This window comes from Mercenaria mercenaria, chromosome 7 (assembly GCF_021730395.1).
Source record: "Mercenaria mercenaria strain notata chromosome 7, MADL_Memer_1, whole genome shotgun sequence".
NCBI classification, from domain to species: domain Eukaryota; kingdom Metazoa; phylum Mollusca; class Bivalvia; order Venerida; family Veneridae; genus Mercenaria; species Mercenaria mercenaria.
In genome coordinates this window covers 77,536,639-77,563,126 of record NC_069367.1, presented here as the reverse complement: position 1 = coordinate 77,563,126, position 26,488 = coordinate 77,536,639, and the positions used below count along the sequence as shown (strand labels likewise).

General features: G+C 35.8%; 2 protein-coding genes across 2 annotated transcripts in view; one reads left to right on the top strand and one right to left on the bottom strand.

The window, feature by feature from the left end:
- LOC123553875 (uncharacterized) overlaps positions 1–11,599 on the bottom strand; it is a 35,545-nt gene extending 23,946 nt beyond the window's left edge. The window contains exon 1 of the mRNA XM_053548703.1: positions 11,071–11,599. Coding sequence (XP_053404678.1) covers positions 11,071–11,110 — 40 coding nt within the window. The 5' untranslated portion in view covers positions 11,111–11,599. The remainder of the gene's footprint in view (positions 1–11,070) is intronic.
- Positions 11,600–12,469: 870 nt separating this feature from the next.
- LOC123555219 (uncharacterized) overlaps positions 12,470–26,488 on the top strand; it is a 34,108-nt gene continuing 20,089 nt past the window's right edge. Inside the window, exons 1-4 of the mRNA XM_053547287.1 lie at positions 12,470–12,709; positions 15,515–18,386; positions 20,156–20,228; positions 25,725–25,931. Coding sequence (XP_053403262.1) covers positions 15,687–18,386; positions 20,156–20,228; positions 25,725–25,931 — 2,980 coding nt within the window. The 5' untranslated portion in view covers positions 12,470–12,709; positions 15,515–15,686. The remainder of the gene's footprint in view (positions 12,710–15,514; positions 18,387–20,155; positions 20,229–25,724; positions 25,932–26,488) is intronic.

Below are 26,488 nucleotides of genomic sequence, written 5' to 3'. Positions count from 1 at the left end.
GGAGCCCTTCCGTGATTTGAATTTCCCGCGCCAAGGTGACTCTATCTATCTGTCTTCTATTCAGTCAAACACATGCCGGGAACCTAGACTTTGCGCTTCAGCTAGCAAGAATGTTAAAAGAGTAAAAAGTAGTGGTAAAAAGCCATAAGGAGAATAGTTAAAAACAGGTTAAAACAGGGCGATCTGCTCAATCTGGCTTACAGCCTGACTTAACACTGGCCCAGACGAGTTGACAACATCTGAAGGCAAGGCATTTCAATGATATACTGTACGAGGGAAGAATGAAAATTTATGACAGTTGGATGAGGGTGATAATTGAACGAATGCCTGGGAATGAGTGGTTCTGGTTCTGGAAAATCTAGTATTGGGTGTTAGGTAGTCCGGTAGTGGGATGGCGACCTGGTTATGCAAGATGTTATAAAACATAACCAGGCGCTGTTCAATGCGACGGAGTGAAATGCGTCGCCAATTTAGGGAAGTCATCATGTTGTCTACACTGGATGTACGGTCGTGATCATGCACACTTGGCCCCAGCGTGCAACCCTGCGCTGCACAGACTCAAGCTGATCCATCAGAGTATCAGAGTGGGGGACCACACAGTGGAACTGTACTCAAGCTGGGGCCGTACGAGTGTTTTGTATGCTTGTGATTTTAACCCTTCTGAGTGCAATTTGATGTTACGTCTTAGAAAACCCAATGTTTGATTTGCTTTTTTGGTGACGTTGTCAATGTGATCATTCCATGTAAGGTTGTGTGATATAGTTATGCCAAAGTATTTTGCAGATGGTACTGTTTGTAAAATGGTATTGTGTAAGAGGTACTGTGTTGGTATAGGTGTTTTACGTTTAGCGATCTGTAATACTTGGCATTTAGATGGATTGAATTTCATGTCCCATTTTGTTTCCCAGGGTTCCAATTGCTGTTAGTCTTGTTGTAGAAGGCTTGAATGAGAAGAGACAGTCAGAGGAAGGTAGATAGCCGTGTCATCAGCAAAGAATCGAACTTTAGAGTGTTTAACAAAGTCAGGTAGATCGTTGATATAGATAAGAAATCAGAGCGGCCCGAGGACCGAAGCCTAAGGGAACATCTGAGGAGACAGGTATGGTGCCTGATGTGAACCCATTAACTACTACTGACTGTGACCTGTTATCAAGGAAAGCTTTAATCCATTTAAGAGTTTGACCCCTTACACCATAGAAATGCAGCTTGTAGAGAGGTTTTTCGTGGTTGACCATATCGAACGCCTTTGAAAAGTCAAGGAGTATGAGGTCGACTTGACTTTTCAGGTTCAAGAATTGGGTCGGCATTAAATCTCCCGCATTGAGTGTACGCACACATTGAGTGTACAATACTAAACTTATGTTAAACCTAACCCTAAACTTTAGTCAGTATAACTGAGTTTGAATAATACCATGTGACTATTACACCCGGCTTTTTATTTCCTTTCATGCATACATAAAATATAAAGGACGTGGCCTTGGAGATTTTATAGTTTTAATGGACTGAGCACTGAACACTTTGTAAAAGATTTTACAAAACAGCAGAGACTAAATGGTAAATTTCTTCTCACAAAAAAATATTGAGGTACATTCATTTATTGTTGACAAAAATACAAGTGCACGGGACTACGCATTTCTAACCGGAGGGCGATGGTACGCTGGTGAAAACGCGATGATTCGATGGTGAAACTACGATGGTACGATTACGATAACGCGATGGCACGATGATGAAAATGCGATGGTACGATGGTGAAAACGCGATGGTACGATGGTGATACCATGATGGTACGATGATGATAACACAATGGCACAATGGTCAAATGTAATGGTACGATGGTGAAAATGCACTAGCACGATAGTACGATGATGAAAACGCGATGGTGCGATGGTGAAAACGCGATGGTACAATGAAGAAAATGCAATATTACATCGACATTTCACCATTTTACCGTCGCACCACCGCGATTTCATCATCGTGCCCTCGCGTTTTCACCATCGTACAGTCGTTGTTTCATCATCGTGCCATCACGCCATCGCGTTTTCGTCAGCGTACCATTGTGCATCGCGGTTTTGTATTAAATAAAAAGTCACGATTGTCCAAACGGAACACCGTAGATAGGGGCGATTCAATTGCATTACGTAAGGCTCATGGCCTAACTATACTAAAGGAACCAGCGTCGGAGCCATCTGTGTAATGGCTGCCAGGTATTTGAACACTAATTTTTCACTTGGCATGGCAACAGAGGTCTAAATTAAAGCTAGTTTCTGTTTAAATTTCATTGTGGATGTACTTGTGACATTTTGGTAGGAAAATGTGACAGCAGGTTGCATTTGGTGAAGTGAATCTCAGTTGTAGTATGAGTAGTACTCCCAGGTCACAGCAGTGTGATTTTGATGTCAGTTTACAGTAAGAAAATGTGACCATAGAAATCTCTCTTAGAAGATATATAACCTCTACTTTTCTCTTCATTTTATATCAGTTTTATCATAACTCTTTAAAATGAGGTAAGGATTTGTTCTCTGAAATGGGTTTAGCTATGTTTGGAAGCTCTTTAAAAAATGTCAGTTTTATATAGAATATATAGGGAAAACTATTTAACTGGTTGTGATCTATAAGAAATGTGGGCAAAAATTGAGATTTGTCCAGATATTGATATAAATGGACTAGTTTGGTCAGATTTTGGTAAAAAATGAGCATTTCATTGAACTTTTGCTGCAAAAAAAAGAGATAAAAACCAAAAAATCACATTTTCACTGTTTTTGGTGTATTTTTTTTAAAAATGCACATTTACACTCTAAATTTTGCCAATATATACCTTTCAGAGGAGACATTTGGTATATTTCAAAGTGTTAGTGTGTAATTTGCATGCAAATCATAGTGAAAATTTATGAAATAGGGCAAAAACCAGCTCTGGCTAGAAGATGTCAGTTTACAGTAAGCAAATGTGACCAGAGAAATCTCTCTTAGAAGATACACGACCCCTACTTTTCTCTTCATTTTATATCAGTTTTATCATAACTCTTTTTAAATGAGGTAAGGATTTGTTCTCTGAAATGGGTCTAGCTATGTTTGGAAGCTCTTTAAAAAAAATGTCAGTTTTATATAGAATATATAGGGAAAACTATTTAACTGGTTGTGACCTACATCGATTTATACAAAGCTAGCAGCAGTTAAAATTTAGTTTTACAACTGACATCAGGATTTTATATGTACTGTATCGGCTGTTTAAATTTTCTAAAGAATAAACAATCATTATCTCTCACCTTAATTTACAAACATCCAAAATCACGAAGTTCTAATTATTACAAATATTGGGGGTGGGGGCAAATTTCGAAGTGTAGCCTGCTACCTGTCTGTAGAACAATTTAGTGTGTTGTAACCTTTTGACGGATCCAAATACTATGAATTTCACAGTTAACTCCCTTTGATTTAAACAATTGCAAATTCGTCAAATGGTCAAAATTTATATTTATGGTAAAAGCTTACTTCACACATTCATTTGGTCACAGTTTGCCCATAGGTAAGTTGATTGGTTTGTGACAGGTGCTTGAACCTATGCTCGCGGTATTCCTTTATGCTCGCGACATCTGGATAAATAGAACTCTTGCAGAAGCACAGAGAAATCGGCGGCGCGAAATACCCAAATCTTACCTAGCTTTGACAGAACAATCAATTTATGGAGATTTTTCTGTAACAGCAATGTCTTTTAAAAATAGACAGTTATAAGTAGAAAACCAAACAATACCCAATATTCCATGAGCCTATTGACCATATCGACATTATTGATAAATCCCGTTTTCCGGTATTTCCGTACATAGGGTCAGGGGGATTGGCGAGATTAACCGATATAAAGACCGTGTACAATATTAGCGATTATTTTTGCCAGAAGATAAGAATTTATGAAAGATCTTACTTTCTCACAATGGAAATACTATTCTACGACTTTGGCAACATTTTTTGTGCAAAAATAATCTATCTTGAAAAATGCAAATAATTTCACACCTTCGGTATCAAGCCACGGAAGTGGCAGTGTAGAATAAAAGGTAAAATTTCAAAAATAAAGTAAACTTTGAGTATATTTTGGCTATATCTTAATTACAACAATGTTTAATGATAATCTCAAATACTTTTTTTATTCATTTTCTTTGTTTAAAACTTTAAAAAAGGATAATCTAAACACTACCGCCATGTAGCGTAATGGCCGATACCCCCCTCACCGTGAAAACGGGAACGGGCGTTTATTAGTGGTTAATACCGGAAAACGGGATTTTATCCATAATGTCGATATCGAGAATGTATTTGTAAAACAAATACATGGGTGAAAGTTTTCCGGAATACTCCGGAAGTTCCGGATTTTCCATCTCGGCCGGGATCGTTTTTCCAAATCTTCTAAATCCGGGTCGAAATTCGTGTCGAAATTCGGGGGGTGGGGGGGGGGGAGGGGAGGGTGTTGGTATTGTGTCATCAATCAACAAAGCTTGAAAAATCAGTCAATCGGCGACAAACACAATCGACTCTGTTTATCATATTTGCTGTTTGCAGCGCATCTCGCATATCGTCAATATGTAACGACAATTTTGATTGGCCCGCATAGGCGCTGTACTTCAATGAAAACAACTGTTACGTTTTTCATAAATTTTACATGCGCTGAAAAGTTCCCGCGCGTCAGAATTTGCACGGACTTTTGTCTGCAGCATGCATTTATCGATTTCTTGCATGCACATGTAGCCGCCTCGTATATTGCGAGTTATGTCTTGTACGAGTATTGGTGAGTTAAAGTCGGGATAGGGACGAGTGGACCTCTCTGTATGCTCATCCGATCGGACGCGTGGATTTTACCTCGTAACTTTACCAAATGCAGAAATTACATCCCTAAAAATAACCTGGATTGACTGGAATTTACCCGCGAATCGTAAAGATATCAAAACGTCACACCAGTAATTTTCCATTCCACGAACACGTGCGACCTATCGTAATAATAATATCTAATTTAGGCTAGATCGCCGTTACTTTTGTTTATCGACACGTACACAAAAAACGTGCGTAGTGCATTCATTTTTTAATATAATCGCTTCAAATTTTCAACTTCGCTTGAGAAGTAATACAGTTTGAATTCTATAACGATTTTAATAAGATATCGACAGAAATGTAGGCAAAAGTCTATAAAAACGATCGAATTTTCATACATTTATTTGTAAAATTTCAAACAGCGCGATCTTAAATATTTATTTATTTCTAAAAGTAAATAAATACTACATTCTATGGTCATAAAATTCAGACTTTTGACAAGAAAGTACAAAAAACAGAATTAAAAAATCTAAAATAATAAAAAAGCGGCAGCTATTTCACTACATGAGTAAAACAATTTTTGGCAAACAGATTTCTGTGTAATGCGGCAGAATAGGTTACGTGACCTTGTGAACGTAAATAGAAATATGGTTTTAAAATAAAGCAGTATGTTGTCGCTGTGGTTTTAAATAAGTTTGATAAGTAAATGAATATTTGTAGATTTATTTTTGACACGACACTATGTGAGATATTCTTCTCAAACAATAATGTAAAAAAATTTAGGGCAAATAGGTCGTTTGACACATTTACCTGTCAGTTTATACGGGATATTGCACATTCGCTTTTAAAAAAATTAAAGAAGATACTTTTTTACTGTTTTAAAGAACCGAGGCGGTACGATCAGACAGTGATGTGTCACATGGCGCGAAAACATGACGTAATGCCATGACAATCTCTGGCAACTTTGATCTCCAGATGCCATGATACCGACACATTTCTTTTAGCTCTTTAAGGGGGTTTTAACTGATGACAAAAACAAGGCCAGTACTTATTTTATCAACAGAATATTTACCGATAATTGTTAATGTTTTTTTCCGCTTTGAACAGCGGTGGGTTGATAATTATTTTTCGGGATTTTCGAATCCAAAGCAATCTAGATCAGATAGGATACAAGAAAAATAATTAACAGCTGCATACTGATAAAAGGAAGCAAGATTCCTGTTTTTTTTCATATTTAATGTTCGTCCCGGCAGTGCAGGACCGAATGTCGGCCATTTTTGGCAACTTTCGTGATGTCTGGATTTTATTATACACACCTTGTAAAGAGTTCCAATTATAAAACAAGCGTCAACCACGGAAAAGTCACTTTTATAAAAAATATTGCAGTGATGATTGCTCGATCCCGTTACGTACCGAAATTTACTTCAACTGTTTGTTTTAAAACATCATTTTAGACGACCGTTTATATAACTATTCACTCACGTTTTTCATGACTTTCACGTGCGCCTAAAAGTTGCCGCGTCTAAGTTTGCACGGACTTGCACACGCATGTCTTGATTTCTACGGTTTGCACGCTTTTTATCTCCTAAGTATCAATCTTTCCACAAGGAACAGGAGGAAGATCAAGATTTCTTTAGGGGATTAACACGCCGTAATTAGTGCTGCACGGGTTAGTGCGTGAAAAATAATGTTTTTACCGCCAGCGTACAATACTTAGGACTTAGAAAGCAAACATGGTAACAAATGGAGATGGGCTTGGCTATCTGAATGTGACACTGATGGTGATCGATGGGGTCTTTGGCTACGAAAACCGGATATTGCAGGGTCTGCATTTTGTGAATGTTGTGCCAAAACATTAAAATATGGTGGCATGAAAAAACAAAAATGTTGCTAGAATTTTCAGGTAGTTTCAGTCTGAATCTTACAAAAATATGTTGAGGGTATATAGTTGAAACAAGTCCTTGACTTAGAAAAGTTACTGTTGACTGAAAATCATGCATTTTGTGCAATATAATAAGTAAATTTTTGGCACACATATAAGGGTAGAATAGGGCTGTTCTAAGCGTTCAAAGTCACTAATTCTCAGAAGCTTCCGGGGGGCTTTGCCCCCCTGGCCCCCCTACCAGGGCTTTGCCCTGGAACCACCGGGGGCCCTAATGGCCCCCAAGCCCCCAGCAAATTTTTCAGGATTTTCAATATTCCATACTTTCACCCATGCAAATAACACATGATGGTAGGCCTACAGTTAGTTTGCCGGTTCCGTCGGTTCCGAAGAATTCGGAATTAATATCGAGTAAACAATAAGATATCAATGATCAAACTATTGCTTTATTATCCTCCATTAACAAGTAACTATTCCTAGAAATTTCATCTCTCAGAGTTGTTTTAAAGTTAAACAAAATATGAATTATATTGCGCCAAATGGGTGTAAATTGACGGTGTCCAAGTTACGCATTTTGAAAGAAAATTTTACACGAAGCAGTTATTTTTTGTAAGAAACAAATTCCATTTCTTTTTTTTTTTTATCAGATTGTTCTTTTATTTTGTCTGTATTTAACACAGAAAAAAAATCTTGAAAAATATCTTCAGAAGTTACTAAACATGTGTAGTTTACAATGTATCGCTTTTCTCCAGTTCCAATGGATGTGTTGATGAAATGCCGTATGGAAGAGGTTTCCAGAAGGGGGAACCAAAAAACAGCTGATTCCATTATTCTTTGCAAAGCATATGTTACAAACATTAACTTGCCTTCTTGAATTAAATTCTAATGAGCCAGTCTGCTTTTAAGCTTGTCTGTTTGTCTGTCTGGGCAGTATTAACAAATGTTAAAATTGTAATATCACCTGACATATTTGCTATGTTACTATAGGCATTTTAACACATTTGTAATATTTTGGTTTGTATTAGATGCAATGTCTAATTGCAACAGAACCCCTCCCCCTCAAAACTGGTCTGCACAGAGTATTATTATTAAAGCTGCACAAAAGAAGGCATTAAAAGTGATAAAGAAAATCACATTGGAAGGCCGTCAATATTGATTTTTAAGGTTTAGCAGTATATCACAAAGCAACAGATTTTTTTAGCGAATGAACAGCATCTTGACACACAACTTATCTGTCCAATACATGTTTTACTGTTCTGTCCTACGGAGTTGGATACTTAAAATATTCTAAATGAGTTGCCCCCCTTTAAATAAGAATGCCATTTGTAAAGAAATAAATGTAAACAATTGTCAAAACGATGTTTTACCTAGTTGTGTAAAGTTTAAACACTCGCACGATGTTGCAAATGCATCAAAACGAAGACGTGTAACAGCTTTTTTAAAAATGGTGAGTTTTTAAAGGCGCTGGACTGTCCAGAAGTGTGGCCCCTTCATGTAGTCCCTTTCCGGAATTCAATACATTTATGAATAAATTAACAATGGTTTTGTACAATAATATAAATGTTTTATATGCTGTTATATTTTCATGTTAAACAATGCTTTCTTTCTATGATTTGGTGACGTTCGAACTTTTTTCGCCGAAACATGGACCTATACCTTAAGTTATATATGAATAAATTTCATGATGGTAGTTTTGTAATTATAGCATCCAAGGATATAGACTTCCATGATTTGAGATTTCTGAGAAGAAGACTAGGTCTAAATGATGAAGTACCAGCTAGTAGAAAATATAAATTGTCAAGGACCTGTATTTTAATGTATTCTTGAAAGAAAGAAAAAATGACATTATCATTTCTCCATTTTATGTATTACCATTATATGGTTTTCCATTCATTCTAGCCAAAGTTTGTTTCATACTACATTATTCATGCTATATAATTTATATCAACTTTGCTTTATGTAAATGACACTGTCACAGGTAGAATTTTAAACATGTTTTGCTGTAAATGATATGTATGAAATAAAGGCATACACATGTAAAAAAGTGGTTTTTAGCTCGACTATTCGAAGAATAGTCTAGCTATTCTACTCACCCTGGCGTCGGCGTCGGCGTCGGCGTCACACCTTGGTTAAGTTTTTGCATGCAAGTACATACAGCTATCATTTAAAGGCATATAGCTTTGAAACTTATTTATTCTTTTTCTAGGTCAATTACCAACCTCACTGGGTCAAGTTCCATAACTCTAACATGTATTTTGAGCAAATTATGCCCCCTTTTGGACTTAGAAAATTCTGGTTAAAGTTTTACATGCAAGTTACTATCTCCAAAACTAATGCAGATATTGAATTGAAACTTCACATGTGTCTTCGGGGTTATAAAACTAGTTGATAGCACCAAGTCCCATAACTCTGACCTTCATTTTGGCCAAATTATGCCCCTTTTGGACTTAGAAAATTCTGGTTAAAGTTTTGCGTGCAAGTACATACAGCTATTACTAAAAGGCATATAGATTTGAAACTTATTTTTTCTTTTTCTAGATCAATTACCTACCTCACTGGGTCAAGTCCCATAACTCTGGCATGTATTTTGGCCAAATTATGCCCCCTTTTGGACTTAGAAAATTCTGGTTAAAGTTTTGCGTGCAAGTACATACAGCTATTACTAAAAGGCATATAGATTTGAAACTTATTTTTTCTTTTTCTAGATCAATTACCTACCTCACTGGGTCAAGTCCCATAACTCTGGCATGTATTTTGGCCAAATTATGCCCCCTTTTGGACTTAGAAAATTCTGGTTAAAGTTTTGCGTGCAAGTACATACAGCTATTACTAAAAGGCATATAGATTTGGAACTTATTTATTCTTTTTCTAGATCAATTACCTACCTCACTGGGTCAAGTTCCATAACTCTTAACATGTATTTTGAGCAAATTATGCCCCCTTTTGGACTTAGAAAATTCTGGTTAAAGTTTTACATGCAAGTTACTATCCCCAAAACTAATGCAGATATTGAATTGAAACTTAACATGTTTCTTCGGGGTTATAAAACTAGTTGATAGCATCAAGTCCCATAACTCTGATATGTCCCCTTTTGAACTTAAAACTCTTTTGATATTTAACATTTTGGGTAATAATTTCCAGCTTCTGTGACAATATTTCGATTAGTCGAGCTTGGCTGTCTTATGGACAGCTCTTGTTATTCTTGAAATACATAAAACATTGCATTCTCAGATTCCAAAAACAGCAGACTAAAGCCATCGTCATAGCCCCCATGTTCATGAGTATCTGGTTTATCATTAAACATACTTCCATTAATTAATTAGCATTTCATAGACCATGGATGAAAGCTCTGGTATGACTGTTGCTTCTCATTGGACCTTTTTTCTGACAAAGCCACCATATCCGTTTTAATATATTAAAATTCACATTTAAACTGACAAACAGGAATTTAAATGTTTAAAATTTTAAGATTCAGCTGACGGTCTTTATTGAGCTTGGCCTTCCATGCATGCTTGATGTGAACGCTTTAATAGCTGGCACCCGCACCAAAGCAAGACAGCATTATCTCATCATACATATTTGTATTAGATATATTACACACCTACCTTTCACAAAGTGTTCACTGTTGGTTTTATTTAATAATAGTCTTACTGTAGATCGCTATATTCTTACAATTTTTATTGTCATCTCAAACATAACTTTCTATTGGGTTATTTTTTCCAAGATGATATAATAACAGAACAGGCTTTCATATATATTTTGATGTGTACTTTGATTTGTATTTTGCACTTCTGAGCACTTAAGAGTGTTGAGCTATCTTAAATGATTTGTAAATTTCCTTTCGGATGCCCCTCGCTTAATTTACATGGAAGTATAAAAATACGACGGAACCGGCGAACATGCAACGGAACCAGATAAATCGGCTGCGAGTAACTTCATCTGTTTTTTATAAATACTGATATATTTGACAATAAATAAATATTGATTTTAATAAAGGACTTTACACCTAATTAATATGTATTGTAATATTAACAGTGCAAATCGCTCTCTTTAATTTACGCGCATTGATATAAAATGTCCGTCGGAACTGGCGAACAAACTGTAACCGGACGACTAGCATTTCCCCTGGCGATTTTCTAGTCGTCCGGTAATTGATTTCTCAGTGATCATATCTGGTTTTTTTCTTCTTTTTTTATTTACATGGATGTGGTTTAGGTCATTAAGTTTAACTTAGTTCAATAACATTAAACTTGCCCAGGGCGCCTTTTAATATTTGGACGTTCAACATGTCCCTGTGTCAAGTTTAATCGAATGACAGCCGTTTGCATAGCACAGATTTCAACCTTATTTTATTGAAGTGTAATATAGGAAAATCTCCAACACGATATATATTGGTTTACCGTAACTAAAACTGCACCTCCAGTCACTTCCCTGACACATTACACAGATTCTTCTAGCGTAATTTAATGAAATATCATGAACAATACAACAGTGAATAAATATATAGAATCAATTATACATGCTTAGACGAAAAATACGTTTAGCATACGGCACTAGTGAAAAGTCTGCGGCCATTATTCAGCGCATGTGTACCGCCGAATACACGTGGACTAGCCTTTCAAACTGCTTTGATATGAACTAATAATTGATTGAAATAACTTTTAATTAAATTGAAATCAATAAATGCTGGTTTACACCCATCAGTTATAAACATATGCATACTACATACTAGTACATAGACAATACGTTAGTAACCGGCCGCATTTTTTTTCAAAACCGACCATGAGACTATTTTTTCGTGTAAAATCATTCTTTATAATAAGAAGATTTGACAGTTGCGTGTTGTGTTGTGAAAGTGCATGGATGTAAATTACACTTTGAGCATGCGGACAGATCTTCAATATTTTCAGTAAGACAGTATGTTCAATTGGTGTGTAAAATAGGTTTCTTTGTCCGTTGTTGGTATTTAGTTATTGCTTTTCAGTCATTTCCATCGTGAACTTGTAAAACCTTCCACAAGATGTTTTGCGGAATGCTCTAAAGGGAAATTTATAATTTCGATAAAACGTCGGACTATATGAAATGTCAAAATCGTAAAATATTGAAATCCGACGTTTATTTATAGAACTATATTAAAGTAACTTAATTGTTTTTTATTCTCATATTGTCATTCTGTTGTATGCAAACATTCAAATACCAAAAATACGTCTATTTATTTATGTCTCAGACATACACTCATAATAAAATTTCGTAATAAAAACAAGAGTAACAAATAGAAAACATAATAATGCCAATGCATAGTTCGGTGCTCATCTAATAATAGAGCAAGATGACAATGACACGATCATCCACCTATGTTCATTTCGTTATTATTGATTTTTGTAAACTTCCATTTTATCGGCTGAAAAGGCAGTAAATTTATCGAGAAAATTTAAAATACACTTTGGTATGTATTCAAACAAATTTCTGTTTGCATATAGATATTGATATCTTCAATAAATATCAGATAAAATTAAACCAGAACACTGCTTATTCACTGAGAAATCTATTACCAGATGACTAGAAAATCCCCAGGGTAAATGCTAGGCGTCTGGTTACCGGACGACTAGACACTTCCATTTTTTTATGAAACTAGTGGCCTTGTGAAAATCTCCAGCATGAAGACGATTTGTACACCTGAACAAATTCCCAAAATTTTAACAATATTATGAAAAATTCTCAGCAGAGAAATGATGCGACTTAGTTTATAAACCTTTAAAAGACAAGACAATTCCAAAACTTTGGACTAACAACAATGCAGAATCCATAAATAATCGCTTAAAGCAAGAGACACAACACAAAATTTTGACATTATGCCAGAGCAGCCAGACCTTATTGGAAAACTATCATCTGTTGCTGAAACGGACAAAATTGTCTTATCACTGGAGCAGTCCCATGTCACTAAAACATACAAATATATATTTTCATTAGTTGACTTTCCAAGACATGCCTTCATGAAGTTTACAGAATACTTTGCTGCAAGTCAAATAGTCGATATTGGTAAGATTTTTTTTTTTAAAGTTTGCATTGGTTAAAGAAGTTAAGCACACTTAAAAAACACAAGAATATAACAGAAAGGAAAATTATCCTGTTTACACATGCACAGGTCAAAGACTTCACCCCAGGATTGGGAGACATTCTCTAAATCTAAACATATGTCTCTCAATCGAGAGACAAAATGTCTTTAGATCGAAAGATTAACTAAAACTCTGAGCACTTTCGAGTGCGCAATTTAGGTAGAAAATTATCTTTCCTTTTAAAATTTTCAAAATTGAAATTATTTGAGAATTTCGTTTAGGCATTATAATGCTTAAGCAATCTCATATGAATATGTGCTTCTTGTAAAATTTACTTGGTATAACAAGTAGTTTAAATGAATTAATAATGCCACTGTAATGTAATGGTTGTTTTATGCTATTTCAACACTTAAGCTAAATACAGTCATTTGACTGAATGACAGTTTGTCTTTCGAACAAGAGACAGTGCTTAGATCGAGAAAATACTTCTCAATCCAGGGAAACCGAAGTCCCCAACATTCATTTGTATTATAATATACAGATATTTAAATAAGCACACAGGAATGCTGATATCATATCCCGTCGCACTTGTCATCCAAAACAGTGATTGCAAAACATTTATATAATTCATCAATAATGACAAAGATCTATTATCTTTTCCCTTTATTACACAGTTTTGAAGTAAATGAAATTTAAAAAAAAAAATATGTTTGAAGAACAACCCAGATGGGGTAATTTGTAAATATCACAGTCAATTATTCTTACGTTCACCACCCATGTAAGCTGTGTTCGAAATTTGCAGTAGTCTGATAGCCTGTGGCAACTGAATTTCAGCTCAGGCTACCGATTTTCCGCAGACACGAGCCCGACCAGGCTACCAAATTTTCCTAATGTGATTTAAAAAAAACAAACATGCAAATTAAATGTGTATAGCATAGTGATTTCATACGATCTCCATTACAAACACTTACTGTTCAAGAATGCATCATGCATTGTCCAGAGTGAGGAACACTTATTGAATTATTGCCTTTTGCACTGCAAGTGTTGACAATCAAACGCAAAGTGTCAAAGATGTAACCACTGCGCTAATTGGCTTAATACAACCACCTCTGTTGTAATGGATAATCTGATTCGCTTTCACACTTCTCTCGAAAATCTCACAAGTACCTGATTACCTGAAGTAGACAGAGCTTAAATTATGCTATCAGCATGTGTGTATATACGACACTCATTTTCACATCATGCAAATTGTCAACAGTCTGAGTAGCGGTAGTTGGGTAGTGCGGATCCTAAAAAATTGGGTGTTGAGGTTAGATTTTGTTTGGCAAGGAGTGACATGTCAGATGATTTGGGACTCTGGCGATGCTGATCTTGACTGAAGTATCCAGAGTTAAAATTGTTTGAATACATGGCAAACATAAATGTCTTTTCTTATTCCTTCAAACATGCACAGATGTCTGTAAAACAAAATGTTATATGGTTCAAAAATTAAATGGAGAACTGGAGTTAAAGTTCGGGCTAGTGAAATTTGTGTTGGACCTGGAAAATTTCCTATCTGGTAGCCCAAACGGGCGTGTAGATTCAAATCTGAATTTCGTACACTGTGTAAGAATAATTGACGGTGATATTTGCAAATACTGAGCAATTTCAATTCAACACCGATGTTTCTAGTTAGCTCTCGGTATAGTCCATCAAAATGATGTATTTATGTTAAAATATGTTAAATAAATGCATAATCTACAAAGATTTGATCATTCCTGTCAAGATTTGGGTAGATTTTGGTAAGATTTTGGTAGATTTGGGTATTTTGTGCTGCCCGATGAAAAATTTTATCATGCTATGTTCAACATCAACCATTGATCATATGCCTTTACAACAAACATAGCGATAGCTGCGCGTGCGGCTTATGTGGCGTACACCGGAGTCGATACATTTTATGCAATCTGTTTTCATAGCGCAAATCTCAGACAAATACTGTACGTCAAAATGCACCTAGTAAAAGTTAGTATATTCAAAGAACTATAAAATACAGAATGGCAACTGGGGATAATCCAACGTCATCTCGTGTTAGCGTGTTATCTTTTTTCAAAGCGTTTGCCAACTTTATCAATCATGATCAAATCAACAGACGTTTACTGAAGTATAAAACTGGCGGTAGTCACCCAGTGCATATTAAACTGAGTCGAGTCCATTTTTCAAACGAAAACTGTTGATTTTTCAGACGTCCAATCAAAAATTCATTTATTCCCCATGTAGAAAATACTAATAACATTAAAAAAGCACCATTATCATTATAAACAAACGATCCGAAAGTGATCTTATTTCAAAGCGTTTGCTGACTTGATCAATCGTGATCAACAGACGCTTACAACAAGATCTCATTCAGTTGCCATGGGATGTTGGCGAGATTTGCTCTATATGCCTTTGAAGTTGCCGATCTGTTTATTTTTATAGCTCTTTGGTATATTAGAAATGATTTTACATTACATTTAGATTTAAATTATTCAGAAATCAGAAATTTTCATGGAAGTATATCGGTGTATCCCTGGGTGCAAAACCTTCTATCTCATTGTCTTAGACCTGTCTGTCATACCATGTATGTCAGTATTTCTTTGCTTATTAATTAATTAAATATATTTTATGTAATACAAGCAATGTTAATTCATAATTCCAACAGTAAAATATAAACTAGTTTGGTGTAAATGCATACATCTTTAAAATGTTAATATATTAATCTAAAACATGATCTGATTATGTCACAAATTTTATTAACTTTTTTATGTTTCAGAGCACGTAAATGAAGACACTTTGATCTTTTTTTGGATTTGAAATAGAACAAATTAGACAAGTGGCTCCAACATATTACACTCAAGGAAATCAAGACAGTGTTGATTTTTCAGTCAAAACAAGAGAATAGTACAAAGAACAGCAATTTATGGTGCAACTACAGGTACATTGTCATGTCTTGTCACAGACCAACCCAGTGTGATGCATGTAAGAAGTTTTTTTCTTCTTTGTGTACCTTGCATTCTCATCTTATTAAAGGTGTCAATAAACCAGGATACCTATACAGTGTATATTTGTCAGAGAATGGTCTCTTGCTTGCACAGCCTGCTGGAAGTACATGTTCAGATGTACAAACAAGTACATGCAAGTCAACAGAGCTTGCAGAACAGAATGTAAAACAGTCTAAGGAATTAAGTGAATACCCAAAGAAAGATATATGCACAGAGATAAAAGAAGAAGAAAGTATGTCGACAAAGCCTTTTGAACAAAGAGTAAAAATCAAAGGAAAACAAGTGAACATTACATGTGCTGACATACAGGGAGCTGAAAACAGGTTTACAAAACCTCCTGAACAAAGTTTAGACCATTCTGTGAAAATCATTGGAAAACAAGTGAATATTGCGTGTGGAGACATACATGGAGAAGAAAATGTGTCAGTTAAACCTCCTGAAGATAATGTTGACCATTCCATGAAAGTCATTGAAAAACAAGTGAATATTGCACATGGAGACATACAGGGAGATGAAAACAGGTTGACAAAACTTTCTGAACAAAGTTTAGACCATTCTGTGAAAATCATTGGAAAACAAGTGAATAGAGCACATGCAGACATACATAAAAGACAAAGCGAGGCTGTAAAGTTTCCACAACAAAGTTTAGAACAGGCTAGAAAAGTCATTGAAAGCCCAGTGAAAAATGCATGTACAGACAAACAGAAAGGTAGACGCAAATCGTGTCAAATGCAAAAATTAGCAAAACCTCAAAAACCTGTTGCTATCCTTCCAAAAACAATGCTAGAAAAGAGTACTGCTAAAAATAATGCTCATGGATCGCAGGTCATGATTTTTAGAATAGGATGTTCAAGTAATAATGTGAAAAGTAATGAAATAGCAGTTAATGATATTGCAGGAAGTAATGCTAAACAAGTTCAGAAAGAGACACAAACCAGTTCTCCTAATTATTTAAATATTTCTTTACCTTCCATAATGCTAGATGGAATACAACAAGTTGATTTAGGGAGACATGACTCTAGCTCAGCTAAACAGAAATCTGATGCAAGAGTAGGAAAACAGAGCATGTTTTGTCCCTCTTCAGCAGGAGTAGTATCACTACCTACATCATCAGTTACTGTAAATTGGACAGACTCGTGTGTTCCTGAATGTTCAAAAGATTCTAGTGAAGCAATCACTGATTCTGAAAACAAGAAGCTTGAAACAGTTCCCAACGAAAATACTCAATACAATGTTACACCTGTTCTGCTTATAGGTAATAAGCATTGCAGAAAAGAGAAAAATGGATATGTTGAGCTGGAAAACATATACATGAAAGAACTAGAAGATATAAAAGAAGATTCTGTTAATATATATGATGATAGATTTGATGAGTTAGTCAGTGTTAGTCAAGTGGATAATAATGGTAACCAAGAACTTGGGACCAGTTATAGCAGGCAATGTTATGATCTGTATATGCATGACAGAGGTCACAGAGAAGGTGATAATATATCACATAAGCTGGATATCGCAGAAACAGACGTTATTCAGGATGAGCATAACTATTCTAAGAAATTAAACTCTCATGGTGTTCAGTTTAATCAGATGCAAGATGAATGGCAAGTTGTTTATAATAAAGAATATAATGAAGGTGAAAACCAAAACAGTGATTCAGACAGGACAGAAAGTATTAATTCAGAATTGGAAAACCAGCATTTCAACACAAATACAGGAAAGATAGTAGAGGGTAACTATGCTGTTGAGCATGTAAGTCAAAGACATTCTTCATCAGACTTTATTAAAACTGGTGCAAATGAAAATAATATAAAAACTGTTGAAGAATTAGCTACAAAAGATGGTAAAGATTGCAAGCTGAAATCAACCAATGAAAATCGAGACAGAAAAAAAGAGGTTGAATTATATGTACCTCGCATTAGTAAGGAATCATTTGTATTTTATCAGTATGGGTTTAAGTTGATTCAAGGACAGAAGTTGTATGTACAGTGTCAATTTTGTTTGAAGAAATTCATTAAAGGTGCGATTGCAGGACACAGTCAAAAGATCCATCATAAACAGCCCGAGTACAATTCTAAGTTCCGGCATCGATTAAACTTACTTTTACGGTTTATGAAAAGGAATTGTAGTCCAGGTTCAAGAGTGGTCAAAATTAAAATATCACAAGAGAAAAAATACAAATTTTGTGGTTTTAGCATACAGCCATTTCCAGAACTAAAGCTCATGTGTAATGCATGTAAACATTTTTTCTTTAGGAATGATTTTATCAGACATGTCAGTGATTGTTACGAATGCCATGAGATTAATATCACACAGGAATTTAGTGACCAGCTAGAGCTTCTAAAGAAAACTGCTCCAGTGTTTGAAAAAAGAAAGAAAGTAGTCAAGGAAAAGCAAAAAGTGCAAAAAGATGCCAAAGTAACAAGTAACAGGGAAACAACCAAAATCGAGTCAACTCGTACTTTGTTTAGACAGTTCAGAGATATAAATCCAGAATTGTTCAAAACAAACATGCCAGAATTTTTGAAAGAATTTCAAGAATATGAAAAAAGGAAGCAAGATGAGATGCTGGAAGACAACAGGAAGAAACAAGAGAACCTCGTAAAATGTACTGTTTGCTCAAAACAAATAAAGGCTTCATATTTGAAGGTATAACCTCTATGTCATTAAACTTTCTCTTGCTGGATTCAATTGATTCTGCCTTTGTGACCAGTTCAGGTTATGATCAGCCTGCAAATCTGTGCAGTCTAATCATGACCTGCAGTGTTTGCCATTCAGCCAGTATCTTTTTGGTATTCATCCCTTTTAACAGTTAATGGTACCGTCCAAATTGGAAGTCGGACAAGTTCATTATAGAAATTCAGCGGGGTAAGGGTTAAACCAGTGTCTGTTTGAAATATACAGCCTTAGAAAAAAGTAGGTAAATGTAAACCTAGCTTTCATCAGTCTGAGTCATCAACGACCAGTGTAGATCATGATCAGCCTTGTACATCCATGCAGTCTGATCAAGATCTGCACTGTTCGCCGTTCAGTCAGTATCTTTTTTTGTAAGCACCCCTTTAACAGTTAATGGAACTGTCCATATTGAAAGATGGAGAAGTTCATTATAAAAATTTAGCAGGATAAGGGGTAAAGACCTCTCTCAAGTTTGCTCAACAATAGAAAAGTCTGAATTCTTATGAACCAATGGATGGACCTTTGTTTATCTAAGCCCGTCATGATCCTTGCATGGACCTGCATAAAATTTTTAATATGTTTCCCCCTAGGCTGAAGGCAGTGGTTACCTTAGGTAAAGATGAATAGATCTTTAGAAAAACTTTTCCTCATGAGCCACTTGACGGATCTTCACCAAATTTGGTCCATAACATTTTTGTTTGAACTCAAATTTAGTCAAAATTGAATAGTTTTTCATAGCTCAGTGAAAGACATTTAAAGAACTTTAATGAATACGTAATGGATGTTCACTCACTAACCTTGGTCTGAAGCACTTAAGCCCATTTTGGCCTCATGTCTTGTCGGAGCCTTTCTAGGCACAGATGGACTTCCCAGTAGCTTAGGACAAAATTAATATTAAATTTAATTCAGTTAGATTCTAATTAATTAAAATTAATATAAAAAAAAATAACATAATGGAAGCTTGTGTCCAGCCACTTTGATATTCTGGTTTTGAAGGAACTGCTTTGTTTTGGGTTTTTTTAATGTTGGATACAGGTGTAAATAATTACATGAAGACATAATTATGAAAATTGAGTATTTTAATAGTTCATTTATTATTGTAATTTTTTTATATATCAGCAACCAATAAAATGTTAACAATCTGTGAAGTCGGTAAAAAATTGGACTTGACTGTTTACTTTTTAAATTATAAAGAATAATGTTCTTTATGATATACCACTGATTTTAACATTTGCACAGAGGTGTGGTGTGATTTTCTAATTGTTTATTATAGAAGCGGTACTAAAATAAGCGGCATAACTGATCATGATTTTGCAAACTTGTGATACCTCTCAGCGATCATTATTGGCCATTCTGCATCAGTTCACACCTTCGTGTTTGTATAATCTGGGAAATTGATCAAAAAGATGACAGGTAGACACTTTAAACGGCCACGTTAAAATTGACATGTTTCTAGTCTTTTTCTTTATTTTTGTATTTTTGAGTACTCGATTACTAAATGTCATAATCGATACTTGGAACACCGAGCAGGTACTCGGTTAACCGGTTTACCATTTCAGTCCCGAATATATATATATATATATATATATATATATATTATATATATAAAGAAATTGTAATTAAAGAAATGAGGTTGTATCAAATAGTGATTGTCTTGTCCTATTGCTAGACATTATGAATTAATGAAATATTAATACTATAATGTTATAAAATGTGGTAAATATATTATAATATTCCTCTAGGCACATGTGAAAAATTACCATACATCCCAGTCTTATCCCTGTGAAGTTTGTGGAGGAATATACCCATCTACATGTAAGTGAACACACATTTCCAGTTAAATGCTTATCAATTGTTAACATCTGTGTATACCATAAAGTAATAGATTGTATGCTTGCAGACTCTACACAACTCTATGACATCATCACACAGCCAGATAAATACTTGTATTGATTTAAAAAAAAATGTAGATGTTTATCAGCCCACCTGAAGAGAGCACATAAATAGATGTCTGGTTGTGAGTTTGATCACAAGGCAAGGCATATGTTCTCCATGATGATTAGATAATAGACATTGTGTCTGAAATCATTTGTCTTCCACCTCTGATTCATCTGGGAAGTTGGCAGGCAGTTTCTTGCAGATAACAGGTTTGTACTGGTACAGAATCCAGGAACATGGATTAGGTGAACTGCCTGCCATAACATAAACAGCATTGTCAGCTCTTTATTTCATTCTTCAAAGAGGGGGTATATTGTTTTAAAGATGTTGTTTGGTACATTGTATGGTCGGTGTGTCCATAGACCAATCCCTTTCTGAAAGATAACTCAAAGTTGATAGGGAGGTTGGTCATGACTTGCAAATGACCCCTATAGATTTTGGGGTCAGTAAGTCAAAGGTCAAGGTGACAGTGACCTGGAACATTTAAACAATTTTCATATTATAACACAAGAACACTCGAGCTGTTCATGACCAACAGATAATCCCAATAGTTTTTGACATCAGAAGGTCAAAGGTCAAGGTCACAGTAATCTTGAATACTTTAGAAAACTTGCGCCTAATGATCATGGGATGTTAATCATGACCAGCAGATGACCCCTTTTGATTTTTTGGTCGGTATGTCAAAGGTCAAAGTCACAGTGACACGGAACAGTAAAACAATTTCCTGATGAACACTTTTGCCTAAGGATCATGAAAGTTAATAGGGATGTTGATCATGACCAGCAGAATACCCCTATTGATTTTGAGGTCAAAGGTCAAGGTCACAGTGATCCTGAACAGTTAAACTGTTTCTGGATGATAATTTTATAATGATTGGACCAAAGATCATGAAACTTGATAGGGAGGTTGATCATGACCAGCAGATGACCCCTATTGACTTTGAGGTCAGTAGGTTAAAGGTCAAGGTCACATTGACCCAGAACAGAACTTTTTTGCCAAAGAAGCGGATGATGCTTTGGTCTTAGATCATATTTGATACAGAGTTTACTTATGACTGGTAAATGACCCATAATTGATAGGTAGGTTGATCATGCCCAGCATCTGACCCCTATTGATATTGAGGTCAGTAGATTAAATATCAAGGTCTGTGCCCCCCCCCCCCCATGAGTGGTGGGGGCATATAGATTTGGTCTTGTCCGTGCGTGCATCCGTCCGTCCATCCGAAGTTCGTGACATGCCTAGCTCAAAAAGTATTTGATATAAATTGATTAAACCTTGCATGAGTCTTTATCATGATATGAACTTGCGCACCTCCTATTTTTCGTCTGGCTTCACCCCCAATTTTCAGAGTTATGGCCCCTGAAATAGTCAAAAATGCACATTTTCACCTTGTGACACACCTAGCTCAAAAGTGTTTGATACAGATTCATGAAACCTTGCATGAGTCTTAATCATGATATTAACTTGCGCACCTCCTATTTTTTGTCTGGCTCCTCCCCCTATTTTCTGAGTTATGGCCCCTGAAATAGTCAAAAATGCACATTTTCACCTTGTGACGCGCCTAGCTCAAAAAGTATTTGATATAAATTGATGGAACCTTGCATGAGTCTTTATCATGATATGAACTTGCACATCTCTTATTTTTTTCGTCTGGCTCCGCCCCCTATTTTCTGAGTTATGGCCCCTGAAATAGTCAAAAATGCACATTTTCTCCTTGTGACGCGCCTAGCTCAAAAAGTATTTGATATAAATTGATGAAACCTGCATGAGTCTTTATCATGATATGAACTTGCGCACCTTTTATTTTTCGTCTGGCTCCGCCCCCTATTTTCTGAGTTATGGCCCCTGAAATAGTCAAAAATTCACATTTTCATCTTGTGACGCACTTAGCTCAAAAAGTATTTGATATAAATTGATGAAACCTTGCATGAGTCTTAATCATGATATGAACTTGAGCATCTCTTATTTTTCGTCTGGCTCCGTCCCCTATTTTCAGAGTTATGGCCCCTGAAATAGTCAAAAATGCACATTTTCACCTTGTGACACGCTTAGCTCAAAAGTGTTTGATATAGATTCATGAAACCTTGCATGAGTCTTAATCTTGATATTAACTTGCGCACCTCCTATTTTTCGTCTGGCTCCGCTCCCTATTTTCTGAGTTATGGCCCTTGAAATAGTCAAAAATGCACATTTTCACCTTGTGATGCGCCTAGCTCAAAAAGTATTTAATATAACTTGATGAAACCTTGCATGAGTCTTTATCATGATATGAACTTGTGCACCTCCTATTTTTCGTCTGGCTTCACCCCCTATTTTCTGAGTTATGGCCCCTGAAATAGTCAAAAATGCACATTTTCACCTTGTGATGCGCTTAGCTCAAAAAGTATTTGATATAAATTGATGAAACCTTGCATGAGTCTTAATCATGATATGAACTTGAGCACCTCCTATTTTTCGTCCCCTATTTTCAGAGTTATGACCCCTGAAATAGTCAAAAATGCACATTTTCACCTTGTGACACACCTAGCTCAAAAAGTGTTTGATATAGATTCATGAAACCTTGCATGAGTCTTAACCATGATATGAACTTCAGCACCTCCTATTTTTAGCTCACCTGTCACAAAGTGACAAGGTGAGCTTTTGTGATCGCGCGGTGTCCGTCGTCCGTCCGTCAGTCCGTGCGTCCGTAAACTTTTGCTTGTGACCACTCTAGAGGTCACATTTTTCATGGGATCTTTATGAAAGTTGGTCAGAATGTTCATCTTGATGATATCTAGGTCAAGTTCGAAACTGGGTCACGTGCCATAAAAAACTAGGTCAGTAGGTCTAAAAATAGAAAAACCTTGTGACCTCTCTAGAGGCCATATATTTCACAAGATCTTCATGAAAATTGGTCAGAATGTTCATCTTGATGATATCTAGGTCAAGTTCGAAACTGGGTTACGTGCCGTCTAAAACTAGGTCAGTAGTTCTAAAAATAGAAAAACCTTGTGACCTCTCTAGAGGCCATATATTTCATAAGATCTTCATGAAAATTGGTCAGAACGTTCACCTTGATGATATCTAGATCAAGTTCGAAAGTGGGTCACATGCCTTTAAAAACTAGGTCAGTAGGTCAAATAATAGAAAAACCTTGTGACCTCTCTAGAGGCCATATTTTTCATGGGATCTGTATGAAAGTTGGTCTGAATGTTCATCTTGATGATATCTAGGTCAAGTTCGAAACTGGGTCACATTCGGTCAAAAACTAGGTCAGTAGATCTAAAAATAGAAAAACCTTTTGACCTCTCTAGAGGCCGTATATTTCATGAGATCTTCATGAAAATTGGTCAGAATGTTCACCTTGATGATATCTAGGTCAGGTTCGAAAGTGGGTCACGTGCCTTCAAAAACTAGGTCAGTAGGTCAAATAGTAAAAAAACCTTGTGACCTCTCTAGAGGCCATATTTTTCATGGGATCTGTATGAAAGTTGGTCTGAATGTTCATCTTGATGATATCTAGGTCAAGTTCGAAAGTGGGTCACGTGCCTTCAAAAACTAGGTCAGTAGGTCAAATAATAGAAAAACCTTCTGACCTCATTAAAGGCCATATTTTTCATGGGATCTGTATGAAAATTGGTCTGAATGTTCATCTTGATGATATCTAGGTCAAGTTCGAAACAGGGTCATGTGCGGTCAAAAACTAGGTCAGTAGGTCTAAAAATAGAAAAACCTTGTGACCTCTCTAGAGTCCATACTTGTGAATGGATCTCCATAAAAATTGGTCAGAATGTTCACCTTGATGATATCTAGGTCAAGTTTGAAACTAGGTCACGTGCCTTAAAAAACTAGGTCAGTAGGTCAAATAATAAAAAAACCTTGTGACCTCTCTTGAGGCCATACTTTTCATGGGATCTGTATGAAAGTTGATCTGAATGTTCATCTTGATGATATCTAGGTCAGTTTCGAAACTGGGTCACGTGTGGTCAAAAACTAGGTCAGTAGGTCTAAAATTATTGAAATCTTTTGACCTCTCTAGAGGCCATATTTTTCAATGGATCTTCATGAAAATTGATCTGAATGTTCACCTTGATGATATCTAGGTCAGTTTTGAAACTGGGTCACGTGCGGTCAAAAACTAGGCCAGTAGGTATAAAAATAGAAAAACCTTGTGACCTCTCTAGAGGCCATATTTTTCATGAGATCTTCATGAAAATGAGTGAGAATGTTCACCTTGATGATATCTAGGTAAAGTTCAAAACAGGGTCACGTACCTTCGAAAACTAGGTCAATAGGTCAAATAATAGAAAAACCTTGTGACCTCTCTAGAGACCATATTTTTCAATGGATTTTCATGAAAATTGGTCAGAATTTTTATCTTGATAATATCTAGGTCAAGTTCAAAACTGGGTCACATGAGCTCAAAAACTAGGTCACTATGTCAAATAATAGAAAAAACGATGTCATATTCAAAACTGGGTCATGTGGGAAGAGGTGAGCGATTCAGGACCATCATGGTCCTCTTGTTCATTTTGGTCCGCACCCTTTTTAAGAATTATGGGCCCTGAAATAGTCAAAAATACACATTTTCTCCTTGTGATGCACCTAGTTCAAAAAGTATGTAATATAAAGTCTTTATCATGATATAAACTTGCACACCTCTTATTTTTTGGCTGGCTCCACCCCCTATTTTTAAAATTATGGCCCCTGAAATAGTAAAAAATGCACATTTTCACCTAATTATGTGTCTAGCTCAGAAAGTATTTGATGTAAATTTATGACACCTTGCTTAGGTCTTCATCATGATGTATCCTTGCACACTTGGCATTCTTCCTGAGAATCTTAGCATTTATTACAAAGTTACGGCCCTTGAAATAGCCAAAATAGTGGATTTTTTGTTTGTGATGCTCATAGCTCAAAAAGTATATGGCCTAGAATAATGAATCCTTTTCATAAAATGTTTGTTGAGGCTATACCCCATTAAGACTGCAAACATTTGAATTATTTCTCCTTATTTGTGACAAATGTACCAGTGGGGGTGGGGGGGGGCACACCCAGTGTCCTACAGACACATTCTAGTTTCCAAATAACTAGGGAATGCTTTGGTTTAAAATAACATTTGATAAAGAGGTCACTTATGTCTGGTAAATGACACATAATTATTGATTTGGTCAGTTTGTCAAATGTTCAGTGCACAGTGACCAAATAATTTCTGTTCCTTGTGCAGTTACTGAATGCATCAAGGGAGATATTTTGTGTTCTACCAGATCTTGTTATTGATTTGAGGTCAGTATGTCAAACGCCAACTACACAGTGACCAAATAATTTCTGGTCCTTGTGCAATTACTGAATGCATCAAGGGGCAATACATGTTTATAAGCTCTTGTTTTACAGATAGCTTGTATAATCACCAGCGCTATGTTCATGGAGAGAAAGGAAAATTTCCTTGTTCAGTGTGTGGAAAGGAGTATACTACCAGAGTTAGCTTTAGTTGTCATCTTTCCAGTGTACATCGAAGCAAGAAACAAGTCCAGTGTCCTGTTTGCAAAAAGAAATTTAGAAATCAGCATTTATTAGACAGACATGAGCTTGTTCATAAAGGTATGTTGTGGTTAAGATTATGTATGATTTGTTGACCTGATGTCATCTTTTATATCCAGTATTCAGATGATTTAGAGCTAAGCTTGGTTCCTTTCAGTGGAAATGCAAAACATGCCATGAATCAACTCCACTCTGTTCGATAAAAATTTTCAGCATCACTTAAGACCAGCAGTTTCAAAAGTCAGAGTTTTCTATAATTGTTGGCAAATAGGCTTATATTTTTTTGACCAGTGACAAGTAGGCTTAAACGATTTTGGTTTTCTGTTTTTGAATATTTTCCAAAATTGTGTTATCAATGAAAATACCACATGACCATTATCTTTTTATGCCCCTGCCATTAAAATATTGAGTTGGTGTATATAGTATTATCTCTGTCTGTGTATGGATGTGTATGTATGTTTGTCCCTCTGTCTGAGAATATTTGTGTGTTCAAAAATCTTGTTTTTCCTAGAACTTTGTCGTGCTTGGTTGGAAGATCACCAGAAGAAGAGAATATGTTTTTAGCTTGACTATTAAAAGAATAGCTATTGGACTCCCGTGTGTCAGTGTCGGCATCT